Consider the following 25,960-nt stretch of genomic DNA (forward strand, 5'->3'; position numbering starts at 1 on the left):
CCCAAAGCACACATCCAAGTCAACCAAGGAATGGCTTCAGAAAAGGAAGATCAAAGTCTTGGAATGGCCCAGTCAGAGCCCAGACCTCAATCCCATAGAAAACCTGTGGTATGACCTAAAGAGGGCTGTGCACAGGAGATCCCCTGGCAATATGAAGGAGTTTGAACTTTTTTGCAAGGAAGAGTGGGATAAAATTGCAAAGTCCAGGTGTCCAAAGTTGATAGAGACTTATTCACAAAGACTTACTGCTGTAATAAATGCAAAAGGTGCTTCCACAAAGTATTGTTTGGGGTGGGGATGAGCACACTTATGCAACCAGGGTGTTGTAGGTTTTTTAAGTTCAATTATTTTTCCTAATAATTATGTAGTTATTAGCAAGGTCACATTAAAAATGGAAAAATGTCTGACATGATTTCTGGCTTTACATCACAAAAGCCTGCAATTTCAATTACGGTGTGTAGACTTTTTATATCCACTGTATACAGTAGTGGTAATAAAGTGTTAACCAACTCCATATATTGGAATCATCCATAAAGTTTACTTTATTCAAGAAGATGTATTCAAGATGTATCTTCTTCTTGAAGGTGTATTCAAGAAGATGTATAGAATTAAAGAGAACTGACCCCAAGGAGAGATTGGAACGCTCTCCAAATCAGATATTTGGCCTCCGACAAACTGCACAAACAGTGAAGCCCACTTTCCTCATTAGTGCTCCATTAGTGCTGGTTTGTGCCATTGAAAGTAGGGGACAGGTGATAGGGGACACCCTTGCTTGGTGCCCCTGTACAGGTTGAAAGGTTTTAAAGTACAGCTATACACCTTTTGGTCAGGGTCACTAAAGATGCTTCTGACTGGTGATAAACTCATTTAATGAAGTCTGGGCCAATGCATTATGTAAAACAGGAACAGGTAAAGGTTTGTTCCAAGCTGAAAGGGAAAGAAAAGAGACGCAACATTCAGCTGAAGAAGGCTCCACAGCCAAAACATAGTGTCTCTTTTCTTTTCCTTTCAGCATGGAATAAACCTTTACCCGTTCCTTTGCAGCCTATGCATGCTGGCACAGCTACCTACTTAAACTTCATTATATAGAATAGCTCAGTAGGGTAAAATAATTATTATAATATATATTATATCTTGATAGGAAAAAAAGGTTTATCATCTGAAGGAACATAAATCTACATTCTTAACATAAATCTTACATTTTCTTAAACACTGTTGCATTTTTTCATCCTATTGAACATACAGTACTTGTCTCTCCAGGATTAATGCAGTGTCCAATGGCCAGGTGAGAGGGGACAGCTATGGTGAAGGCTGCTTCGGCAGAACAGGTAAGAAACAGCCTGCAAGCTGTGACAGGATGGAGTGTAATTTACCACTGGCTGTTCCTTGTTGAAGCTCTCTCCTGAAAAACGTAGATATTTTTGTCAGGTTCTGCCTAAGGCATAATGTGTGTTGTGTGTGATTGAGGTCAGCACTGGACTTCTTAATAGTGTGCTGATGGAAATTGTAATGTAACACATTTGACAAAGCATGATGTGATGTGTTTACAGGCTACGAGGTTTGTGTTTTGTGCTCATGGAACAAATACAAGTGGCTGTTAATAGAAAATACTATTACATATTAAATTTTTATATTATATATTATATACATATTATATAGTAAATGTATAATAAGGGTTAATTCCCAAGTACTCTAAGAACAATGTGTATCAGCCATTGCATTTTTTCATTTTAAAATAGTAGGCCGTGGTACAGGTTGAACACTTGCACTTCACCTCTACATTTATTTTAATCATTAAACTTTGATCCTAAGAATTTCATAAAGCAAACAAAAGGCAGGGGGTAGTTATACTAATAAGTAAGTGAAGTAGATAGACTCCATTTTTTAAGGTTAATGACAGGCTGTCTCTGTAGTCCTTGAAGATACAGTAGTTCAGCGTTTTGTGGTTTAGTCTTCACACCTTGGGCTTTCTGTGGTGAAATTACTAGCACGACAGTATCAGTGGGTTTGTCAGGTGTCCTAGAGTTTCTTGATGTCTGAACCAAATGTAAGTGCACATTTATAAAATTACACTATTGTTTATTGTCAAGAAAAAAAATCTGGTGTTTTTATCTTATTTTTTAAGGATTAATCTGAAACCAGATTTTTTTTTTTGTCTAGGGGCAAGAATCTGGCTGTTCATTGGTTTCATGATGATGTTTGGGTCTCTCATTGCCTCCATGTGGATTCTCTTTGGAGCATACGTTGTTCAGAGTAAGTGTCCTTTTAATTAGGTGTTAGATTTCATTTTCCACCAGTCTGACACTAGGCTGTCTGGAAACTTGAAAAATTTTGATCTCAATGTGAGGATTGTTCTTTTCCACTTGATAAGATACTAAAATATAGCCAGTCCTACATACTGTATTGTACGTGAGTTCTTTTTGCTGTGGAGCTCAGAACAGATGTCTAAGTAAAGTTTTTGTCTGTCTTAACATAAAACTAAAAACATTTTGCAGGCACACATTGGATCTATTTCTATTTAATAGTCTGTGTATTTATTATTAAACAAGTATTTTATTTAAATATTTAAAAAAGAACTGCTGAATCAGGGAAATTAATCCAGGGTAATCTGATTCTTATCTGCAACTTGATCCTTGAGTCAAATCAACAAAATAACTGGAAGAAGCAGGGTGGCTTGATAGGTTTAAGTCTGAAGTTCCCATTTTGTTAGTTTTTGTTTTACACCCTGTCAATCTGAAATTGCCAGAACTCGAGCCCTACACCGCCTCGAAACACTACACCGGGGAGCGTGTAGTGAGATGTCCACTATCTCAGCCATTCACTGTAATGCAGAGAGCTCCACAGCAGAGACGTGCAGAGACCTTTTGGTGGGCAGTGGCTCAAAAGGGCAGAAATGACACTTTCCTGGGCAGGATTTGTTACATTAGAGTATCCTGGATACAAATCAGTGCCTGCTGTATTTCTGTGTTGTTTAATTTTACGGGACGTTTGGATGTGACCCAAACTTTATTATTATTATTATTAGTAGTAGTAGTAGTGTAGTAGTATTACTGGCTGTTATTGAGGCGTATGTAGAATGTAGCCTAAGGAAGTGGCTTTTTTGGTGACCATTTACCTGTTTGTCTTCTGCCAATTGTGACCTAGTTATGAAGCAATGTACTCTCTTTAGCTGACTCCCTTAATTCTTTCTCTTTTTTTCTCCTTTTTTCTGAATTCATACTATCCTGTTTCTGTGACTGAACCATATATATATATACAACAAAGAATATGTATGTTAGCTGTCTATATCATATACAAAAGACTGCTTTGTCTACTCAGTTAACTAAATTTTCTTAAAGAAGTCTCAAGCTAGCTAAGTAGCCATGCAGACAATAACATGGCAAGTTCGTCAGTCTGCAAACTTAGAATAGGTGAATGAAAATAATCTTCCTTAAACAATAAGTGCTCAATATGACACCCTTGGTATGTTACCTCTGCACAGTCCTACTGAAATATTTGTGTATCTTCTCACCGTTCAAAAATGTTTAACACGGCTTCCACAGGTGTAGTAGCCTACGTTGCCTATCGCTGCTTTTTTCTCCGCTTTTTACAACGGACAGAAGGCATGCATGGATGAGATCAATTAGGTCCAATTTTTTTTTCCGTATGGGAAATTCATGCTAAATACAGAAGCAGAACCTTCATGTGGCAGAAAAAAAATGTTGGACTTTTTTTCTACAAGCAAAAAGGGGGACTTGGGCCAATGGGGGCAAAGGGGCAGGCCCTTGAGCCACTGTAGTCCCCCCCCAACTCTGCGTCCCTGTTCCACAGAGCCTGGCAGCAGATAGGGTATTGCCTGGGGCCAGCAACACTGCTCCAGCCCACTTGGCCCCAGCAATACAAGTCTTTGAGTGGCCACGCTTATCACACCGTGGCAGACAGCCTGCCCTTTCTTTGGTGCAGTGAAAACAATCACTTTGCTATGGAAATTTAAATGAACATATGATTAATCTGTTTTTTTATATCAGAGCCCCAGGGAGAGCTTCAGTGCTTCTTCCTGTCCAATTAATCTTTCAGGAGACATGCATTTTCTCTTGCCTTTCATATCACCTGATTGCTTGGTCTGTTTTGCTTTGTTTTCATGGTAGGGTATGTTGAACTAAAGATGTCACCTGTAAGGGGCATAACAGCTTTAATGTGTCCAAGTGAGGAAATCCTCTACAATAACTGCCACTCTTCTTCTTTAACATACCTTCACTCTGTCTATAAAAACTGCACACACTTTACTCTTATAGGACAGATTGGGGTATATTCGGGGTATGATTTTAAAGTTCTCATGTAAAAGTTGCAAGAAACTAGACTTGCAGAAGAGGCCCGGGATAGAATTGGAAAGCACTGGCTTACTTGTATTATGCTTTAACCAGTGGACATGTGATGAAGCTTTCAGGTTCTGCAACTTCTGCACAAGGCATTTCCCCCTAAATCCTAGTCAGACTGCTTTGAGATTAATGTGTGGTTTGTCTCTCATTGCAGAAAAAGAGGTGTACCCTGGACTCGCTGTGTTTTTTCAGAACGCACTGATATTCTTCAGGTGAGATGTGGTGCTGTTTTCACTGCTTTCTGCTGCTGGTTAACTGTTTTTTAGTTCTGTTCCTGCAGCTGGTTCATGGTTTTCTAGTGCCCCTGTCTGCTTCTTTCCGTCCTCGTGTGTCATTAGTAGTGCTGGTGTGTTTGTAATTCATTCAAAAAATGCAATGTCTTGTAATTTTCAGTTTCATCCCTCCTAAACAGAAATTTAAATAGCATTTTATGGCTTTCAAAAGCATTGAGATCTTTTAGACTTTGTTTCCATTTAAAATCATACTAACCTATTTTTTGTTTTAGATTACATTTAATTTATTTTTAATATTTACATATGTATTCTTGTGTATTGTTTGAGGTTTTACTAATTCATCAGAGCACTGTGTGGCGGTTGCACTGAGGAAAGCACTGTCCAAAAACAAATGTCAGTCAACTGATCAATGACAGATCGTCTCTTTTCCAGCACTCTCATCTATAAGTTTGGAAGAACAGAAGACCTCTGGGCATAGCCCCACCCTTTCTGTGATTCACCAAGCACACCTCTTTCCTTCAGCAATCAAACCTCACTTCGAGTGAAACCCAGGGCTACAAGAGAAAGCGTCTAATTAACTTACTGGAATTGCCCATGAGATGCTTTGTGAGCTGTGTCAACCATCTCTTGTTTCACCTGTGTCAGATTGTGAACATGGATTCCTCTCAGGATCTGAAGGCCTTGTTTGGCTTTGAGTGTTTTGGAAACAAATGTTTTAAAAAGCCACCAGTTTTATAATCCTTTAACTTGAAAGGTAAGTTGTATGCAGTGAGGAGGGTCAAATTTTAAATGCCTTTGTCCAGTACAAGCGTGTAAAAAAGTTGTTTTCCCTTGTAATTCTATTGTATTTGCATTGTACTTTTCACTGTTCCTTTCTATTGTGTAAAGTACTTTTTTTTATAAATGTATGTATATGTACAGAGTCAAAGGTTTTGCAGCACAGTATGTCAGGTATGTCTACATCTGGTGGTTGCACTTTAATTTAAAGCAAGCACGTTTTACTGAAATATAGCCGTAAATAAGTTTCTCCAAAGGCATACACTGAAAATAAAAAAATCTCTTTCTGGAACGTGTGTAAAACCTTTACACAATGACTGCCATGAATGAATGTCAATCCTTGGGAGATCAGCAGCATAGAGTTTATCACCCGCAAAATAGTTCAAAGCTGTGGATGGAGACAGAAATCAAAGAGCTTGCTTTGAATTTTTTATATTTTACTTTTTTGGTTTAGATTTTTTTGTAAGAAAAGCTGTGATATTAAATGTTTAGTGTGCTGTACAGCATTTTCTCAGAAGAATGCATTTTAAAAAGGTAGAGCCTTTTTTTAAAGTGGATTAACTGTCAGGCGGGAGATTTGTGGAAGCAATTTCCTGGTGTTAAAATAAGACACTTTGGTCTGAGAAGGTTCAGGCCATTATATTGTCCAGATCTGACAAACTGAGTTATTTTGATTTGCTGGTTAACTGTTAGTTTACAATGTAAAGGAACATCTGAAGGTCTGACAGGGGAAATGTGCAGAGACACAGTGGCATATCAGATGAGCTGCTGCAACAATATAGTGCTTCAAACCAAGACTGGCACAAGTTGACTCTGTACATCCTATGCCTAAAAATCTGCTTATAGTACTGTAACAAAACCACTTTACACATATTTGCTCTATGCCATAGCCAGGCAAAGCACAAAAATGGTTAAAAAAAGGCAAACTACATCAAATGTACACAAGAGAGTTGTATCTACATATTGGATGGGAGTCCCCATTACCTGTAATGTGCTTTGAGTGGAGTCTCCAGAAAAGTGCTGTAAGTGTAAGCAATTATTATGATCTATACATCATAAAAATGGTCTTTGAAATTTGGATAAGAGTGACTAGCAAGGTCCCTGGGCATGACTTTAGAGAACAGATTGACTTTTATTCATGGTAAACAATGCTACCAGGAGATAGTTGATTTTTTATATGAAGGGAACAAACAATTATTAACATGAAGGACATAAATGAATCCTAATTATTAATGTGAATGTAATAAATAGGATAAAATAGTTAAGCTTACCGTTAGGACATTGTGGGAAAACTCTTTTGACAATTTAATACCAAAAAATTCTTACTGGCATTACTTGGCCCCACCAAGGGGCTTTTGACCTGTGTACAGCTCCACCTGTTGCTTGCTTATATAGGATTAACTGGAAACATGCAATACCTCTCTGCAGGCATGTAAAACTCTACACTTCTCACAGTGATGATCCTATATTCTTGGCTTTATGTGGATATTAAGGTTTTGTTCTTAGAGAATTGCACACTATATTTAAATTATTTGAATTAATATTTCAGTTTAGAATATGAGAGGGATAGTTTTTGGTGCTCCCAGCACTTTCACCTGGACTCAGAATTAGAAAAAGCACAACACCTTAAAAAGGGGGGTTTGCCAAATTCAGACATTCTGTATACACAGGAAAAGACCTCAAAGACCTGTAACTTCAAATCAACAATCCACAGCAAATAAAATTCCCCAAAACTCTTTGCCATCACCTGAAAATTCTTGCAAGTGATCTTAAATTGAGTGATACATTTAGAAATCCCTCGTCTTGTAATGCTATAAAAGTATAATTCCACATATGACAGTTGTGCACAATGCAACATTAATTACAAAGTTTGTTCAGTCACCCAGATATAGTACATAGCAACACAGTTAAAGCATACAGAAAAATGCTTAATGCAACAAAGTAATTATTTTATTATTGTGGCAGTTAACTTGAAATGGTTTTTGGTGTATTTTGAATTTGACACCCTTGCTTCTTTTGCTGGAGGAAAGGGGATAATATTTCTCAAACAGGGTGAAAGTGCAGTTTTCAGGAAACGACAGGCACTGTGTTCATTTAATTATATTTTATTGAACTGTTTGTACATGTGTGGAGTTGGTATCGTCTAAGAAATTAATTGTTTTTTCACCTCACCCATGTTTTTTGATTTCTAGACACCTTGCTGATGTTTGGTCCTAGCTGGTGTATTCTGTAATGGCACCTTAAGGTCAAAGTGTACACTAATAACCCCCAGACAACCAAAGTTCAGGAAAATGAAGTCTTCAAAGTCACTCTGGACATTAGCTGTATCTTTTAACTACTCAATACTTCAAAGGAAGATTTTGCAATTCTTGCACTTGGATGATAGATGATATGACAAATGTTTTTGCATAGAAAACAGAATTCCAGACTTAGGCAAAGGTTCATGAAAATAAAGCTATAGCTAGTAAAAGCTAGATGCAAAATAAAATATTAAATTAATTTGGGAAGACCCTGTTTATTACTGCTGTTTTTTAGTTTCAGAGTATCAAAAGACACATCATAGACAAAAGGAGATACAGATTTGAGTGAAAGGTTTGTAGTCTTAATCATGTAAACATTTCCTGCACTGGATTTCTTCAGGGGCTGGTGTGTCGAACCTCTTACCCAGGAGGGCTGCAGTGCCTCCCTAATTAGCTGATTGGACAAATTTAATATCTGCCTTAAGACGTCACACCCCTGGGGTGTTCTTCTACTGATCATGTCGGCTCTCTCTGGCAGCTGTGCCCTAGCAAACTGAGGATCATCCTGCCCTTCAATAAGGCTGCCCATAGCTGTAACAATGTTACAATTGCCAAATGTATAAATGTGTGCCCTCTTTAAAATATGCCATCTCCCTGTTTCGCACTGGGAAATCTCACTGTTTGTTGGCACTATGTTGCAATTCACTTTTCTGACAGGCGAGTGTGTGTGGCTTCTTATCGGGTGGGAGTCCAGAGGTGCTGGGGTATAACGTCTTTAATACGGACAAGAGCACTAAGTGTCTTCGCTGGAAAGGTGTAGTGAGTTAATAGCGCTATTATTAGTACTAGCGATAGTGCACTTCATTTTCCTGTGTATTTTCAAAGATGAACTTTTTTCACCACCACTTGTACTCAATGCACTAACCACACCGGGGCAAGAGTAGCCTTGTCACCTGGTTGTTGTATTGAAAAAATATTCTTTTATCCTCAGTTCACCTCAATATCCAGTAGTAACTATTAATGCTGTGAACACGAATGGGTTTGTGATAGCTATGTAAATTTAAAATAAAATAATAACCAGGAGTAACTTTGTTTTTGTTCTGCCCTCTTTAATTTGAAGTAGTATAATTTTATCTCAAGCAAAACTGTGTTAATGTGTTTATTTTTACTAATAGTAAATAAACTATTGTCAAATATGATTGAACCAATGCATAAATGAGGACTGAATTAACTTTTTGTTTTTTGGGTTTTTAAATGTATAGATCTCCTTAATTGCAAAGCAATTCTTAATTGTGAAAGTGAAAATTGTCTGTATCAAAATTAATTTCATTGTAGTGTTGCACAGTAAATGTGTTAACATGTAAAATTCAGTTGTTAGCCTTACAGCAATTTGAGATTTACACTCCTACTATGCAAGCTGATTCCTAGTGAGAAAAAGCTTAATGTGTAGAAATGAGAACAGAAATGTTCAAATGTGGGCCCTGGGGAAAGTACGTACACCCCCCCCTCCCTCATTATAGCAAGGCTGTAACACTTAACCCCTTGAAACATCTCTGTGGGGAATTTACCTTTAATTGTTACTTTGCTACCAAGGTATGCTGATGCACCTCACCACTCAGCATTTATGTGTGGCAGTTCTTCAGTAACAATAGTACAGTTAACATTTATTTTCACTCACATAGATTAAAACACAGAAACAGCGTTAATAGGCTATTGCACCCAAGAAAATATTTTTATTTGAAAAAGACACGGAAAAGTACCTCTCAGCTTCCCCTCAGTGCAATATCGAGTCACAGGGGTAAATGATTTTATCCAGAGAACTGTGATAGCGAGAGACAACCAAGTCCTGTCACAGAGTGGCCAGTAGGTTTTATAGGTACCCTAAACCATCAGATTATGAAACATTGTATGTTTGGTCCATTCTGCCCTGACCAACATTGATGCTTTAGACCTAAAAAAGCTTAAAGTAAATTTTGACTTTGTGGTCATGGTTACCATAGTTTATCATACTTATGGAATTCTTTATTGAGTGTATCCTCTTATTTTTGTAAATACAAGGATGGAAGAGACTTTTTCAGATTACCATGAGATATGGTGGACTGGTATGTCCTGCAAGGATATCCTCCTGTGTTTAATTTATTTGGAGCCACAGCACCAGCCAAAACTGTCCTGTGTAAAGGGCTCTGGAGTGTCTCACTCCAAATGCGGGCTAAGCTACCGCTCACATCGCTAACTTAATGTGAGCAGGATTCTTCAAGCAGTGGTGCGTAATGCGTCAAGATTTGTCTGGTTTTAAACTGTGGTGTGGAAAAATTATTTTATACACATGCATCTTAGCACACCCTTAGGATATTTTTAGTGTTTATTGTTGGTGTTTTGTACAAATTCCCTAACCTCAGACTGCTATTATAAAAGACAAATGTATTATATTATAAAAATATTAAATATGAACAGACACCCCATTTCCTGGTAGTATCATGACCTTGTACTTCTTTGCTTTACTGAATTCTAAGGTGCTCTGAATTACACAGTAGATGCTGATTTAGATATTCTTCACTCTGTACATTTTTATATTTTCTTATTTTCTGCTGGGCTCTAAGGACAATAAAAATAAAGTAGATTGTCAAAAAAGTCTTTGGTCTAAGCTACCACTGGACTGCTGGAAATTGGCGACCATGCAAGACAGGCTAGATGACAGTATTGTATAAGGCCAGAGCAGTTGGCGAGTATACACGTAGGCGAGTGAAACACAAAAGTACAACTGTAAGTTAAAACAGTCCTTCTTCCTTCTTACCACGCAGGTAAAAGTGGCAAGTCTGTAGCACTTGCATAGGTCTGTCTCTCAAATGAAGAGGGAGAGAGATATCCAAAAGGAAAAAAAACTTGCAAATGTTCCATTTTAAAAACCCAAACAACAAATTCAGGAAGCAAGAGCAAACAGAAAGAAAACTGGATTGCTCTTGATATTACAATAGCCCAAAATAAAAGTATTTCCAAATGTTCCCAAGTTTCTCATATACTTCAAACTTAAAATAACTTCTTAGAGAACAAATATGTTTTCACAATAAGAAAGCATTTCACTAGGAAAAAAATAACTGAATACCACACTGGGGAAAACAACCATTGTGAAAAATAAAAACAATCCAAGATATTTAGAATTCTTTGTACACAACTAGATGGTATCTTTCTCCAATGTTGGCGTGACCACCAAAAGATGGCCTGTATGTCTTGCAAGAGCAAGATTAGAAAAATTAGTAATTGCTTAAAATTGCCCCCAGAATGAAATCAATTGAATCATAAATTATTCTTGTATCCTGAAAATGAATATTTCTATTAATAGATCTGTGTAAAACCTAATAATAATACAGGAGTGTTCAGTGTTAATGTTAAAAAATTAACAGAAGCTGTATAGTAATAACCTATCTCTGCTGGCATCATGTGATTTTAGGGAAGCAAACACCAGCCCCATTTTTTCCCCCATATACAATAAAATTGCTTTCAATAAAGCCTGGAGCTAGAGTTGCAGCCCTGCCTTAAATCAGTACAGAGCTCAGACAGGCCTTACTTCGGGATATGACGTTCAGGCCATGGAGGGCTTGATGAGTTAGGATTCTGTTCCACCCAGGCTCTGTTACGTAATTAATCTTTATTTAACTGCATAAAATTACAACTGTACTACATAACTAGACTCTGAGGTGTTTTATAGGTAACTGTACTTTAATTGAAGGCCTTAAAATGATACATGTGTAATAAATAGGTTAATTGTCTACTCAGGATAGAACAAGAACCTGAAGACACTGGTTCTACAGGACCTAGTTCTGAGATCCCTGACTTATGTTAAGTGAAACAAATGACCATAACATACAGTGGATATCAAAGTATGCACTGCCTTGGACTTTTTCATATTTTACTGTTACAATATAGAATCATAATGGATTTTTTGCCTTTGATTGGCACAAAACACTATAATGTCAAAGTGATAACAAAGTTCTACAGATGCTCCTAAATTACTGTAATTATAAATATAAAACAGAAAATAAATGATTGCATAAGTATTCAACAAACTTATTCAATAAAACCTACGACAATTTCTACCAAATATGCCTCAAAATCCTTAATAATCAATTATTTTCCATTTTATATTTATAATTAATTTAGGAGGATCTGTAGAATTTTGTTTTCATTTTGACATTAAAGAGTTTTCTGTCAATCAATAACAAAACCTCACAGTTAAATACATTATGATTCCATAACACACAATAAAATGTTAAAAAGTCCAAGAGGGTGAATACATTTGATAGCCACTGTAAACAGACTGGAATGAAATTATTTGGCTTGTGAACCAACACATCCTCCACTCAGCTGATGCATACAGCTGATGCGCTACATCTTGCACAATCTGTGCGAATTTGGAGAATGTGGTTATTTAGAAAAGTGGTCAAACGAAACACACACTAATAAAGGAAATAAGGGTAAATACAAAATCTTCAAGATAAGGGTTCTTGCTTTTATCTCTAGTACTGCATAGTTATCAAGTGTCAAATCAAGAAACTGCCAACTTTAGGTGTTATTTTGTTTCACTTCAGAGGCACAGAGCCTCTTTTTAGGGATCCAGCCTGTTTTGAAAATGACCCAGATGACCCAGGGCCAGATGGCAACCTTAACTGGTTATCATCCCCCTCTAACCACAATACAACATGCCACAGATAATCAATTCACTCTCATACAAATCATACATGTTATTGCTACACTAGATATCCAAAAGCCTTTACATGTTTAAATATTTTTTTTCCCCAATGTAGGTTTTGTACAGGACTTGAACTTCCCCAAAGCAGGTTTTTGCTTTCAGTTCCCCAGAAGGTTTATTGCAATTTCTCTCAATTTCAATTTTAAATCCCTTGTATAGCTCAACAAAAAGTTCAACACACAAGCCTTCCTTTTGCATTACATTCCTAAAGTGCACCTGAGAAATAGGCCAGTCACACCTTGATCCCAGCTCAGTGTTTTAACTTAAAACATTTCACCTACAAAAACATACTTTTTAAATGTTCACTCTCTAATTGTAAAATCAGCAATATAAAATGACAATAGTGCTTTAAAGTACAAGACACGACTTACAGTTACGTCAGTGTCTGTTTCAAAGTATGATTCTGAGTGTTTTTGTAAGAAAAACAAGTTACAAGGTATGTACAGTATTTCAGAATACTTTGTACTAAGGTACAATAAAAAATAAAACAAAAGGTAAAATACACTTAGCGATGTCTGAACATTGATATTCCTTGGTCTTCAAACAAAAAAAAAATCCATAATCTCTTGAATATAAGAAGAACTCCTGGTCAAGCTGATTGCTTCCAAAGTCTTGAAATAAAATTGTCTTGAAATATCACTCCTCAGTTTAAAAAAATTCCTCACATATCAAGTTCTAGGTGCTTCTCCTCTTCAATTCAAATATCCAAATTGTTTGTGATCCAAATTAAGCCAAAGCAAAAAACAAGATGCCCCTCTCTTATTTTGTTAGATGTTAGCCCATGAAGTCACACGAGAAAGACTAGAAACAAGAGACTCGTGTTTACCCCATGTTACTTATCTGGGTGCTGAAATCCAAATAAACACAAAATAATACCGAGACATTATTTGGAGTATCAAATTTGTACCTCGGTTTAATTATCCACATCTCTTAAGATTTTAAGTCTCTTCCTGTAACACTGAAGGTAGAACGTGCTTGGAACATTGGAGCCTCCTTTATTTCCCACTGACTGACATCCTTGTTTAGCAAAAACACTTGGACAGACTTTTCCTGATATTCCTCACATGCTACCATATCAAAAACCTGTATCCTGTAAAATTGTTTTTCCATTTTCCCTTGTGTTCATCATACCAAAGGCACATGCCATTTTACTTACATTCGTTTAGTCCCCCAGCTTGGACAAAACTGGCACGAAAACCCACCAGTCCATATTACTGCAAGTGCTGCCATGATTACATAAGTAATAGCTTAGTCAAAGTGAGAGAAGAAAGGGATGAACTCAATGGCAGTTGAGTTTACCAGCATGTCTTTACAAAATTATTGACTCCTCTGGTATGCTGAAAAACCTTTATGACTCATTCTTTTGCTTTTAATATGCTGATGTTAATAAATCTGCCATTATCCCAGAACCAGGGAGGCCTTCTTATAAAGGAAAGCAGCTGAAGGTTATAAGGGGTTTGTAATGTTATGTGCACTCCACAAAGAGCTGATGTTGGTCAAGTTGGTAAAGAAGATTCACATCCAAGTTTTGCCATAGTGTGCCAGTGGTGTTCATTTTTGAAGCATACCAGCACCCAATGTTGTTAAGTCTCTTCTGCTTATCCCCCTCAGCGTCTGAAGTAATAGTAATTCTAATCTATTTCCAAAAGAACTGTTATTGTGTCACATGGCTCTTCACGGCTATAGCTGCTTAATGGCATCTCGCAGAATTCATAGCTTGGCTCCGCAAGGAACTGCACAGAGAGACAGAAGAGAGAACAACAGGCTGATTTGAAGTTGCTGCACTCACACAAATTACATTTACTTGAATGAAACTTTAATTTTGCACAGAGTAATAAATACCAAAGTTCTAAAAGTACACCTCAAAGGAAAGCTAACACCAGGCTTGCTTCCCTGATTGTCATGAGTATGTGCTTGGCTATATATACACTGATGGAAAAAAGAAACGCAACAGCTCCTCCTCCACACTCTGGCCATCCCGTCTGTGTGGAACAGGCTGAGGAGTGACTCATCCGTGAAGAGGACCTGATGCCACTGCTGACGAGTCCATCCCAGCCTCTGTCTGGCCCAAGCCAGTCGGGTGTGACTTCTAGGAGGTGTGAGCAGAGGGCCTCTGACAGGACGTCTTGCTCTAAGGCCAGCAGCATGGAGCCTCACTGTCTTGTCACTGATGTGGGCATTGTGTCAACTGGCAGTTTCAGCAGCAGTATGGGTGGCAGATCTGAAATGATCTCTCAGCTGGACCAGTCTGATGTGTTGGTCCTGCTCTGGTGTGGTCATTCGAGGGGGACTGGATCTTGGACGGTCATCTGTGTTGCTGGTCTGCGGACATCTTCTTTTCAGTCGGGACACAGTGGAGCGGCTTACTCCACAGAGTCTGGCAACACTGGGACATGACATGCCTGCCTGCAGCATGCCAATGGCCCTCTCCCTTGCTTCTGGTGACATTTGAGGCATTATGGAACGCACAGAAAACTGACTAAGTGTGGCCTTTTTCTTGCAGTGTGATTGGCAAATTGCAATGCCTCACTGCACAAGTTATATTGCTGGTCAGAGGGCTTAAAACAAAATGACAACTTTTTGTGAAAGTACGTAAGCTATAACTAGTACTCTCATTCCAGAAATGTTGCTTTTCTTTTTTCCATCAGTATATACAAGTGTGTGTGTAAATAATCTCTGTTGAACAGGGGAATCCCACAGGGCACAGTGTAGGCAAGGAATGGCCTTTCCAGAGGGGGTTTTCAGAACACATTAGAACAATCTGTATTGGAAACTGAAAGCTGAAAGCTTTGGAAAGACCCCCCACTACTGAAGGATATACAGACATCTTTAGCAAAGCTAAATAGGCTCGTAGCCTCCTGATTTATAAAATCTTCCCTCATTGATTTTTTAAAATAGCAAAACAAAACGTCTCTTAATTAAATGCTTCCTTGGCCAGCCTTATGTGTTAGGCTTAATGTATCCTTCATTTAAATTAGTTTCTTAATTATATTTAACTGTTCTCCTGCCCAGCCCTGATTTACAGGATTTGTTAGTATTCTATGTATTGTGGCCAGGACAGTCTGTTTTTATTGTTAACAAGGCACTGCTCTCTAAAGGACTTTCAACATGTTACTACTGCAACATAAATGAAATGTTACATACACTAATAGAATATTGTTTTTAATTTTGCAGTTAAAGAAAGACCAAGTGTTTAAATCCTAGACACCTGGCAAAATCAAGGACGTCAAAGTTTAGGTATACTGTCTTAAGCTATTAAATTTTAATGCACTGTATCCTAGTGTTTCTCAACTTTCTGCATCCCACAATTATTTGATACACAATTAAAGGGCACATTTAGTCATTTGTGATTGGGATCAAATGCATCAATACCATTTACTTCCTGTTAATAATTATTATTAATAATTACTTATATGTGTTTATAAGCGCAGTTCAATTGATATTTCATAGTACTTTACATACAGAAACTGCTTAACCTATCAAAATAAAGAGTGTCTTTAAGGAAGCCAGACTGTACAAGCCAAACAACATTTAACCACGATCCTAGTGTTGTTACCTCAACTCTTATGAATTTGCCATTACCGTTTGGTGCAGCATAACAACACTAAGCATTTTTGTTCAGCAGCAGAACAAGAATAATTTTGCGTTTCGGCCGTAGAGCCTTATTCAGGTGTTAAATTTCGGGTGTCACACCTGAAGAAGGCACCACGGCCGAAACGTTGTGTTTTCATACTTCTTTTTTTCAGCATGGAATAGACCTTGTTCCTTTGCAATCTTTATCTTATATGAGAACAAGTAATAGGTTTATTCCATGCTGAAAGGAGAAGAAAGAAAACAACGTTTTCGGCTGTGGAGCCTTTTTCGGGTGTTAAGAAGGCTCCACAGCCGAAACATTGTGTTTTCTTTCTTTTCTTTGCACCTTGGAATAAACCTATTACTTGTTCCTTTGCAGCCTACGCATACTGACCCAGCTACCCACCTGGACTACTTTATCTTAAATGACAGAATTGCAGGTCAAACACATTAAAATGTTTAAACTGTACACTCACAAAAACATTCCCAAAAATAGGCAAAAATATTAGAAACACAGTTTAACTAGAGACACTGCTACTCTTAGCCAAACATATCAGAAGGACAGAAGGGTCTAGGCTCTTCCAGTACCTTGTGAATTCATTATATTATGGTCAGCCAGTATGCACAGCAAAGCACCTGTGCCATATGTCTCCTAGAATTTCAGATGCTACACCCATGGTGTGAGAGTCATTTTTGTAATGTAGTGATGCAGGAAGAATGGCCTGTACCTGTTGAATATGATTTGGAACCTCCCAGACTGGTAACAGAAGGTGCTTGATGTGTCCATAGTTTTTCTTCACAAGGAATAAACATCCAATCACCATTGCAATGACCCCAATTGGAATCAGAACTGAGATCACAAGTAGCTTTATAGATTTTGTCTCCTCTAAAGGTAGGAAGAGAAAGGAGTAATTAATGTCTGGTTCAATGCAGGTGACTTTTAACCTTCCAATATTTCTTTTCAAGTAACAATGGTTATTGAATGATACATTTTGAGATTTCCTCAGTTCAAATCCTCCAAGGATAAAATGATTTCTGGTTTTCAATATACTACATTTATTTATTTCTATATTCACTTTATAACAATTAGGAATTTATGGGCTCAGTTATTTAATTAAAACCTTAAGGTAAACTAATGACCAGAATCCATCCAAGGACCACAGCTCAGGATGGGACAGCTGTTAAATCACAGAAAGTGTGAGGCTTATCACAAGTACTACAGATATCAAAGTGTCCTACTGGATGGGAGAATGTGACCCCTGATGTTCTGCCTACCCTGCATTGAGGAGATTTAGGGACATAAAGTGATAACAGAACTATGAAAATGAACAGAATTTAAGCAAATATTTGCCTCTGATTAAGTGAAAAACAAATTCCAATTTAAAAAATAAAACAAATGATGAAAAGTACAGTACTGCTTCTTCCAACCTCAGTCAATGAGTATCCTCTCTTAGACTGAGAGTTTGAATTGAGTGTCACATTGACCAAACTGTAAACACAGCCATAAGCCGTAAATTGAAACACTGAAGGAACGCAAATATACCCTGAAAGGTTAATCCACCTCATGTATGAATTTGAGTCACAGTCTGAAAGTGGTTTCTTCTGATAACTTCAGCTCTAAACATCCAGAGGGATCAAATGTAATGTCTTTCTCTACAACCTTGATTACAGTTGTTGAAAGATCTTTTTAACTTGCAAAACAGGATATGCAATTTATGCAACTACAATGACAAAAGAAACCAAAATATATTTAACGGTAAGGCATGCTTGATGAGCAACGGGAAAAAAGTGTGTAAACCTCCTACTGGAAGATGATCCCATTTAAAAAGTAACAGTAACAGCAAGAAAACAAGGACTTACCGTCTTCAAGGATGTCTGTACATTCTTTTTTTGGTACAGTCTTTAGCTCAGTAAACTTAGAAATCACAATAGACACATTAACACAGTATCTTGTCCAAGGAACAAGGTCTTCAAAGAGAATTGGAGACTTCTGAAGGCGAAAACCAACTTTCTATAGAGTCAAAATAATCAACCAATTACTACAGACCACTTCATATTTTACAAGATGTACTACATAAAGGTAAAATAAGCCTGATTAAACTTTGACTAAATACACTTTTCTCAAGGATTCTACCAGTATAAACCTTTGCAAAATTATCTAGCTGAAAGTAGACAAGACTTGAGCACATATTTAAAATGTACCAAGAGAAAATAGATATTCAGGCACAGCCAAAACAGCTGGCACAGTTTTCATATCAAACACACACTAATTCGACTAGTTTTAAATGTTCATTTGAACTTATTTATAGCTTATTGATTACTTATTGAGCTCATTGACTCATCCTACTGAATAGTCATGTAGATTCCCAATGAATTAAATGAGCTCACACAGTTAACAATTTAGTGTTCCCTGTGCCCTCCTAATCACTTTTTCAGAAATTTAGCACAGCTGAGATTCAAAACATAAGTCCATCCTATAAGTCACCTTCATCGGGTCATCTTTCTTGAAACTGACAACACTGTATTTCAGATGGTCTTTGTACTCATTCTTAAGTGAAGGAGGTACAGATGCTACAACAGTCATAGCACGTTTTCCAGGGATGAGATTGACATTGGGTGGCCCAATCACAGCTGTGGGAGGAGAAAAACAAACTTAGTACATCAGTATCTTATATATCTTAAGCTGTACTGAGAAAAACGTTGACATCTGTACGTATATATATATATCAGTTTTGTAAGACAAATTTCTTTACTTTGCCCACATATCCACTAAATAAATGTTTACCAAGAATTTACAAGAACCTTAAAGATCTCATCATCAACCTTTCAGAATTGAAAAGATCCTAGCGATAAACTTTGAAGATCCCAATACTGGACCAGCAGGTCACAAATAATGATTCCAAACATGTACAAGAAAGTGAGCAGCGGTAATATTTGTTCTAATTCAGCAGCTCCCTAGAAGTGAAAAATGATTTCTAACTAGACTTTGCATATAGTCTTTATGCAAAATTTGAATGAAACACCATATTATTGATACTCCAAAATGTATGTCTTCACTGACTATTCCTTTTTTCTGATATAGAAGAGAATATACAGTACTACAAGTGAACCAGCAAAAATAGGTGTAAGTACAATAGGTACATCTTACAGCCTACAAGAACAAAGAAAGCTGAGAGTGCACAGAGAATATTAGACAGCAACTGAAAAATAACCTTTTTACAGTGTAGTAAAGCCAGAAGTTCATAAAAACATGACATGAAAGGGTTTCTACATTTGCAAATTATCACTTCAAGTAAACCTTTCACAGAACAATAGTTTCACAGTTTCAATCGCAGGGTTCCGAACTCCAATTCCCATGGGTTGTAGGGTTTTTGATCTCATTAAATTGGTAGTGTTGAATTGGTCTAGTGTTATGCTCAGTTGTAGATATGTAGATATGCTTTCTGAACCTCAGTCCAGGGAGTGCTGCAAGCTCCTTAACCCTCACATCACTTCCTTGGCCTAATTACATGAACTTGATTAACTTGGAAAAAATAACAATTCTGTCCAGGCTTCACCTACCTGTACAAGATCTTGTGCCTTAAAACCAAGTGCATGTTTTAAAGCATCAAATCAATAAGAAGAATTTTATATTTGAGCAGTAGAATCAATCTGCCATCTCAGCACAATGACAAATTACAACAAATGCCAGAGAACATACAGTAGCTGCACTACAGGAACTCAACCTATAATTTCAGCTTCACTACAAGGGGCAAAGGAACCAATAACAGGGAAGATAACACCACATCATTTGCAATGAGATGCAAAAATTATTAAGGTTGAGTACAGAAAAAGGTTCATACTTTCATTCAAAGCACAGAATGACTCTGTTTCACTCCAGGAAGAGAGGTCAGTGCCACTTTCCGCCCGTACACGCAGGTTTACTGTGAATGAGGCCCTGATGGCAGACGTGAAGTTGCACTCTGTCTTGTTTGTTGGATTGCATGTTTCAATATCTGTCCAGCTCCATTTGTTATCATGTGAACTGCTGAACAAAATGGAGAACAAGCATGAGTGCATGGGGCACAGACCTAGGACTGATACTGAATGGCTCAACTGTTTCTGAGGTTTTTGGCAAGAGTGTCCTTTTTTATTGCATGATCAGTGTATTAGGATATAAGCTTAATATTAACATTCAAAATAGTACATTGTTAGTAAATGAGTTGACCCAGGCAGATGTTTCCTCACATATAATAAGTGTAAAGTTTAATTTGGACTGACAAAAGAAGTCACAAAGGGTTTGGGTGTCTGGAACACGTTACCCAGCCAGGTTGTTTACAATCCATTCCATTGATTGGAATTACATTTGTAATTGGGTTAAAATGGAATTAGATTTGTAGAATAGTCACTGTTTCAATAGTGTTTTTAAAGTTGTAAATACATGTGCCTATACAGTGTAACAAGAATTAATTTAGCAAATAAAAAGTAGACATACAATAATCAGTAATGTACGAATCAGTAGCATCTGTCCAATCTTTGAAAAATCCCAACAGTTTTATAAATATACAAAATGAAAGGTAAACATTATTTTGAACAAATATATTTGCCTTAACTGCTTTACATTTTAATATTTTTTACCCTACTAGAAAGTATATTTATAGCTAAGTCACTTCATGAAATTAAACATTGCTCTAAAGCATTTATTTTCAAAATCCTTACAGTCTATGCATATATCTGAACAGTGTGAATACATTATTTTTTAGATATCATACTGATGATATCTACAAAGGGTGGCACATAGGGTGCCATTTTGGCGCATTGCTGCCTCGCAAAAACTGGGGCTCTGGGTCAATTCTAGACCTGGGATGCTCTCTGTGCGGAGTCTGTGGGTTTCCTCAGGATGTACCCATTTCCTCCCACAGTCCAAAGACATACATACTGTACTAGTAGGTTAAGTGGCTTCTAGGAGAACTGGCCCTGGGGTGAGAGTGTCTGTGTGTGCCCTGTGATGGACTGGAGTCCCACCCAGGGCGTACCCAGTCTTGGGCCCATAGCCTACCAAGGTAGGCTCTGGCTCCCCTGCGAATCTGAATTGCATGATGTGGTTACAAAATGGATGTATAGATAAGACTGATATACGTAATACTCAAATTCAGATGTTTTTTCACATCTTCATCAAACTTGATAACATGACTGGACAGAGGATTCATAGGAACCAGTTAGTTTTACCAATAAACCAAAGAACTTGAACTGAGAAATGGATTCACAACAGACATTTTATTTGGACAGTAAGTAATTCAGTTCTCACTTCCTTTTCTAATACAAAATGGGATTTGGAAAAGGTATATAAATAAAATATTAAAGTTGTAGGTCGTATGTTGAAAAATTCACTAGTGTTTACTGATGTCTGTACTCATAGACAGGTATTGTGTTCATCATTTTACAAAACAATTTCAATGGTAAAGTAATCAGAGAAAGATACTATATATTTAGTAAGATATCACACAAAAGTTAAAGAGTTATATCAGTTTTAAAACACATTTTAAGACTCCTTACTTACAGCTTGTACTGCACTCTGTAATGGACTGTCCAATTTTCAGCAGTGACTGGGCTCCAGTACAGAATGCTCAACAGGTTTTTTGATATGATGGTAACATTATCAGGTGCCACCAACACCGAAAGGCCTTTTAAAGGAAAATATATCAGGACTTCATGCCATAAATATCACGAAAAATATCACATGAAAACAAGACTACTGAAAAAAAACACTTAAAAATCTACTTTATATTCAGATCCATTTTTGTCTTATAAAGAGACAGGTTTGTAATTTTAATCCTGCAGTGATTTTCAGGCTGAAGGTCTGAGTACTCTGCATCGAGGACAAAGGTCCTCTAAAAGTTTAATTGTTGGTAAACAGTTCATAGCAGCAAACTTTCTATAGCTGTTTTTAGCTCTACCTTACATTAATGGGACTAGTTTGCTTTCCATTCTAGGTATCTATGACAGTTATAAAGTATGTTTCAAATCCAGATTTCAATGCTTGTTATTCTTACTGCTGTGATTGAAAACACAAACCATAAGGAAATATGATGACCTAAAAATATTAGAAACTTCTATTTTAATTTATTTTAGATTAACGCAGGTCAGCTAAAACAGAACTGAATCTTTCTAACCCAGAATACACTGGGCCACATTATTCTAGTCTAGTGTCCAAATCTCAAAAGGCATTTAGCAAGGTCTAAATCATTAGTAAATTACTTTCGTGTACAGTTTCGCATAAATTTAACTTACACTCGTTTTTTGCATTGTGAAATTCACATAATAAACTGTAACCTGAATTTCCCGTTTCTGACCCGAACACTTACATTACTTGTGGACTACAAATGAATTTCGAGATCGCTTTTTATTCAGCCTGTGGATGTTAATCACACGAAGAGTTGATCTCAACAGCGTCACATTACATACATGAATACAGTTCGAGACCCACTAGGAATGAGCTACACCAAACAAGACAACAATCTTACCTCTATGGATCACTTGGCAAACAAACATCAGCGTTAAAACGTGTTTCAAATCCATTTTTCATTCTTTCCTCAACGGTAATTATTTTCCTGGATCTCCATCTTGATTCTTTCATCACTTCCAGCGCCAGTCTCCTCCTATCCACGAAGTGACATTTATTATTAACCCCTGAGAGTCTAAGAGCTTTCTACGGGTGACACGAAATCAGCAGTGTAATACACAATAGGTCCTTTTTGCTTTAGAGATACGTTGTCAGATTAAAAACAGGAAAGAATGTGCTGACGTGCTTTAGCGCATATCTGATCTTTGCTCTCACTTGTATTTTCAAAAACAGTTTGGGTGTTCTCATTTCACGGGAAGAAAATCCCTGAATCATATCAGTAGTTTATAAAAAATAATTATCGCGTAACTACATGACACAAATCCAAAACTTCGAAAAATGTTTTTAAGAAGTATCAAATCTATCTGTAGTTACGTTAACTATGTTTATTTTTAGTCTGGTGTAGAGTAAGCCACTATGTTTCAAATCGTGTTAATCTGTTGTTACTCTCGCAGTACCATGTGTTCGTAAATACAGCGGTTTGCTGTGAGGTTATTTCCACAGTTCACAAATCGATGCTGGTGTGGTTTCAGTGGAGAAAGTGTGAGAATGGCACGACCGAAATAGAAAGAACAACAGATTTAAAACCAAATGTATTTTACAGGTATTAACAAATTCGGTAAGGTTTAGTTGCAGTTTCTTTTTACAAGAAATTATAGTTTTGAAATTATTTTGATAGTTTTTGCGGATTAAACAAATACTAAGATAATATCTTTCATTAAATGTAACGTGTAAAAAGTTAAAACATTACAGTGGAAAACTACTGTAAATCAAGTAGCTTTTATACCAATATATTGGTTCAAGTACTTTCATTATTGGTCTCAGAAAAAGACGTCAAAAACAATAGCCAAAATATATCCTAAAGGCTTTAAAATTCCCAAAGCGTTTTATTAAAAACAAAGGTCATCGCCTCAGCATGGTAAACTTAAATTGATGAAATTATGAGTTTTCCTATCTAATTTATATACTGGTACATACAGTAGAAGCAACCAGTTATACAAGTTTTACAAATGATAACGTCACCATACCTTGTTGTCCCTTGAAAGGCAAGCGGAGGCCTTCCGCGTTAAAGGTTTTATAGTGCATCCTCGCACAGAAAAATAAACTCCATGCCTTTATCTCTTGCATCAATGTCTCTCTGGAAACAAAATAAGTTATCTTGTGTTTTGCTTCAAGGTTTGTTGCTGCTTCCCGAGACTCAGCAAAGCCACTTATTCCTGCTCTCTTCTGTGCAGTCCAGCACTGCAGTGATCAGCTTTAGTATCACACATGCCTGAAGACTCACTTTTTCCCCCTAGCTAGGTGCGGTAAACTCCTACACGTGAGCTTCTTCGTTTTTTTACATTTTTTGTTTCATATACATTCACGTTATTGTTCATTCGCAACTCATGTTACCTCTGCAGCAGACTCTCAGACTGATAAGACAGAATGTGGATCAGAGGTACTTTTCTTTAACCAAATAAACTTTGTTTCACAATAAACCTCTTACACTAAGTACACACTATAACAAGTAATGCAATCTCTACTATATTACAAATGTTCTTAAAAGGGTGATTGTCCTTGCAATCCATGCAAGTGAATGCCAGGGCTGGATTTGCACAATAAGAATCCCTCCAAGCCCTACCACTTGCTGTTGCCCAAGCCTTTCCCCTGTACCAGCTCTGAAACTGCAGTCATCCAGTCCTCTTCAAGAGCTCAAAGGGTTTTCCTCCTTAGTCCCTGTACAGGTCCCTTCCAGCGCTCTTTCACCATTGAGAAGCACTATTTGGCAACGTCACGCTTCATCCTCCCTCTGAAATTGGCAAGGATCCTCTTCTCCAGCTCCCTCACTCACTCCATGTTGTATTGGATGACAGTGTTCCTCACTTTCCACAGTCCTTGTTTTATTAGGGACACCAGCAGCCAAAGCAAGTACTGTGTCCTTCTGTCCAATCCGGTTGGTGCCAGATCCAGCAGGATGCCCTGGTAGCTGAACATTACTGCTGCTGCTGCTCCCAGGAGTTGCCTAGTGTTTTCAATTCTGCTCCACACCGCTTTGCGAAAGGACAGCTCCAGAACACGTCCTCCTGCGTCTCCTCAACGAAACACGTTTCCAGTGGGCAATGCGGGTTCCTGGTGAATGAGAGTCTGTAGAGGACCTCTCTCGTCACCAGCTTCTGGTGCACGGCCATCCAGTTGACGTCCTTTAACTTGTCAAGTTCCTTTGGCTGTGTCCTTTCCCAGACTTGTCTGGGAACCCACTCTCCAGCCAGTTGCCCTCTCACCTCCTTGTACTCAGTGTGGGTGCAGGTCTCTGGTCACTTTTCTGCTTTGGGCCCAGTGTTTGTCCACTGGACCAGGTGGCTCATTGGGATGAGAATCACAGCCTTACAAAGTACTAATAATGGCTGATCAGTTCCCACAGCTCCCGACAGAGGCTGCAGAAGAAGATGTTGTCAAGTTTTAGGGGGCAATGCAGCATGTCTCTCCCCCCTTCATCGACTTGCAGCGCTCGTCTGAGTCTAGCCAGCAGTGGGTACACCACAGCCAGGTTAACCAAATCAGGCAGGATGTCTGCTTTCAACGCCATCACTTTCCCTGTAAGTGACAGTGATCGCATCTTCCACAGACACAGCTTCGCATTTACCTTGGCGATGCTCTCGGTCTAGTTTATGGTCTCGTTGTCCTGGCTCTGGAAAGAAACCTCCAGTATCTCAAGGGGCTCTGTACAGACCTTGAGACCTTCCAGCGCCGTATTACATGTCCTTCCAAGGTTCAAAGAAATTGAGTTTGCTCTTTCGGCGGTTGAGCTTCCATCCCTAGGACCTGGAGAATTGTTTTATGACATATTTCTTCAACCCCCTGTCCGAGCTCAGGAAGAGCGTCGAGTCATATGCGTACTGGGAGATCTTGAGGGCTTCCCCCATACCTCACAGTATCGCCAGGCCATCGATGACAGGATCCTGTCTCACAGCATCTGCCAATGACTCTGTAAAGAGAACATCCTTGTCATACTCCGGATTCCAGGGGAATAAAATCCCCCAGATGTCTGTTCAAATTGACACTGCTGCCCACTTTAGAGTACAGTATCTTTATCCAGTGGCTGAAACTATCTCTGAAACCAAAGTGTTGCAGCACTCAGAACAGATAGCTGTGGTTCACTCTGTTGAAGGCTTTCTCCTAGTCCAGACTCACTACCATCATGAGCACATTTTGTTCCTCGGCCCAGGCAATTGCGTAGGAGCTAGAGAGGTATACACTAGACATCGGTCATACGGTAACTGATTTGGCTTTCTGTCACAGTACAGTATATACATTTGAATCAATGGCTGAAATAAATATGAAGGCAATTCACAAATCCGTGGTTTGGGTAAATTTTTAAGGGGTGTTTTTTATTATTATTCAATTACAAGAAAAAAACAAAGACACAAATATACATAAAAATAGAGGAA

At 37.9% G+C, this 25,960-nt stretch overlaps 2 protein-coding genes across 3 annotated transcripts in view; one reads left to right on the plus strand and one right to left on the minus strand.

The window, feature by feature from the left end:
* The window catches only part of LOC102691760 (transmembrane protein 50B), a 35,551-nt gene extending 26,856 nt beyond the window's left edge, over positions 1–8,695 (plus strand). The window contains exons 4-7 of the mRNA XM_006638961.3: positions 1,261–1,328; positions 2,161–2,253; positions 4,513–4,570; positions 5,024–8,695. Coding sequence (XP_006639024.1) covers positions 1,261–1,328; positions 2,161–2,253; positions 4,513–4,570; positions 5,024–5,069 — 265 coding nt within the window. The 3' untranslated portion in view covers positions 5,070–8,695. The remainder of the gene's footprint in view (positions 1–1,260; positions 1,329–2,160; positions 2,254–4,512; positions 4,571–5,023) is intronic.
* A 615-nt stretch (positions 8,696–9,310) lies between these two features.
* On the minus strand, positions 9,311–23,938 carry LOC107079424 (interferon gamma receptor 2-like). 2 transcript variants are annotated; one of them, XM_015363592.2, is made up of 8 exons: positions 23,558–23,938; positions 22,432–22,566; positions 21,468–21,591; positions 19,771–19,952; positions 18,414–18,559; positions 17,789–17,939; positions 16,657–16,814; positions 9,311–14,088 (listed from the first exon to the last, which is right to left on the minus strand). In XM_015363592.2, exons 2-8 carry the CDS (start codon positions 22,484–22,486, stop codon positions 13,987–13,989), a joined length of 918 nt encoding a protein of 305 aa, XP_015219078.2. In that variant the 5' UTR covers positions 22,487–22,566; positions 23,558–23,938; the 3' UTR covers positions 9,311–13,986. The 2 variants fall into 2 exon arrangements, with proteins under 2 accessions (XP_015219078.2, XP_015219076.2); XM_015363590.2 differs by having other exon boundaries at positions 19,771–19,955.
* Positions 23,939–25,960: the final 2,022 nt, after the last annotated feature.

The sequence above is a fragment of the Lepisosteus oculatus genome, chromosome 15 (genome assembly GCF_040954835.1).
Source record: "Lepisosteus oculatus isolate fLepOcu1 chromosome 15, fLepOcu1.hap2, whole genome shotgun sequence".
Lineage (NCBI taxonomy): Eukaryota > Metazoa > Chordata > Actinopteri > Semionotiformes > Lepisosteidae > Lepisosteus > Lepisosteus oculatus.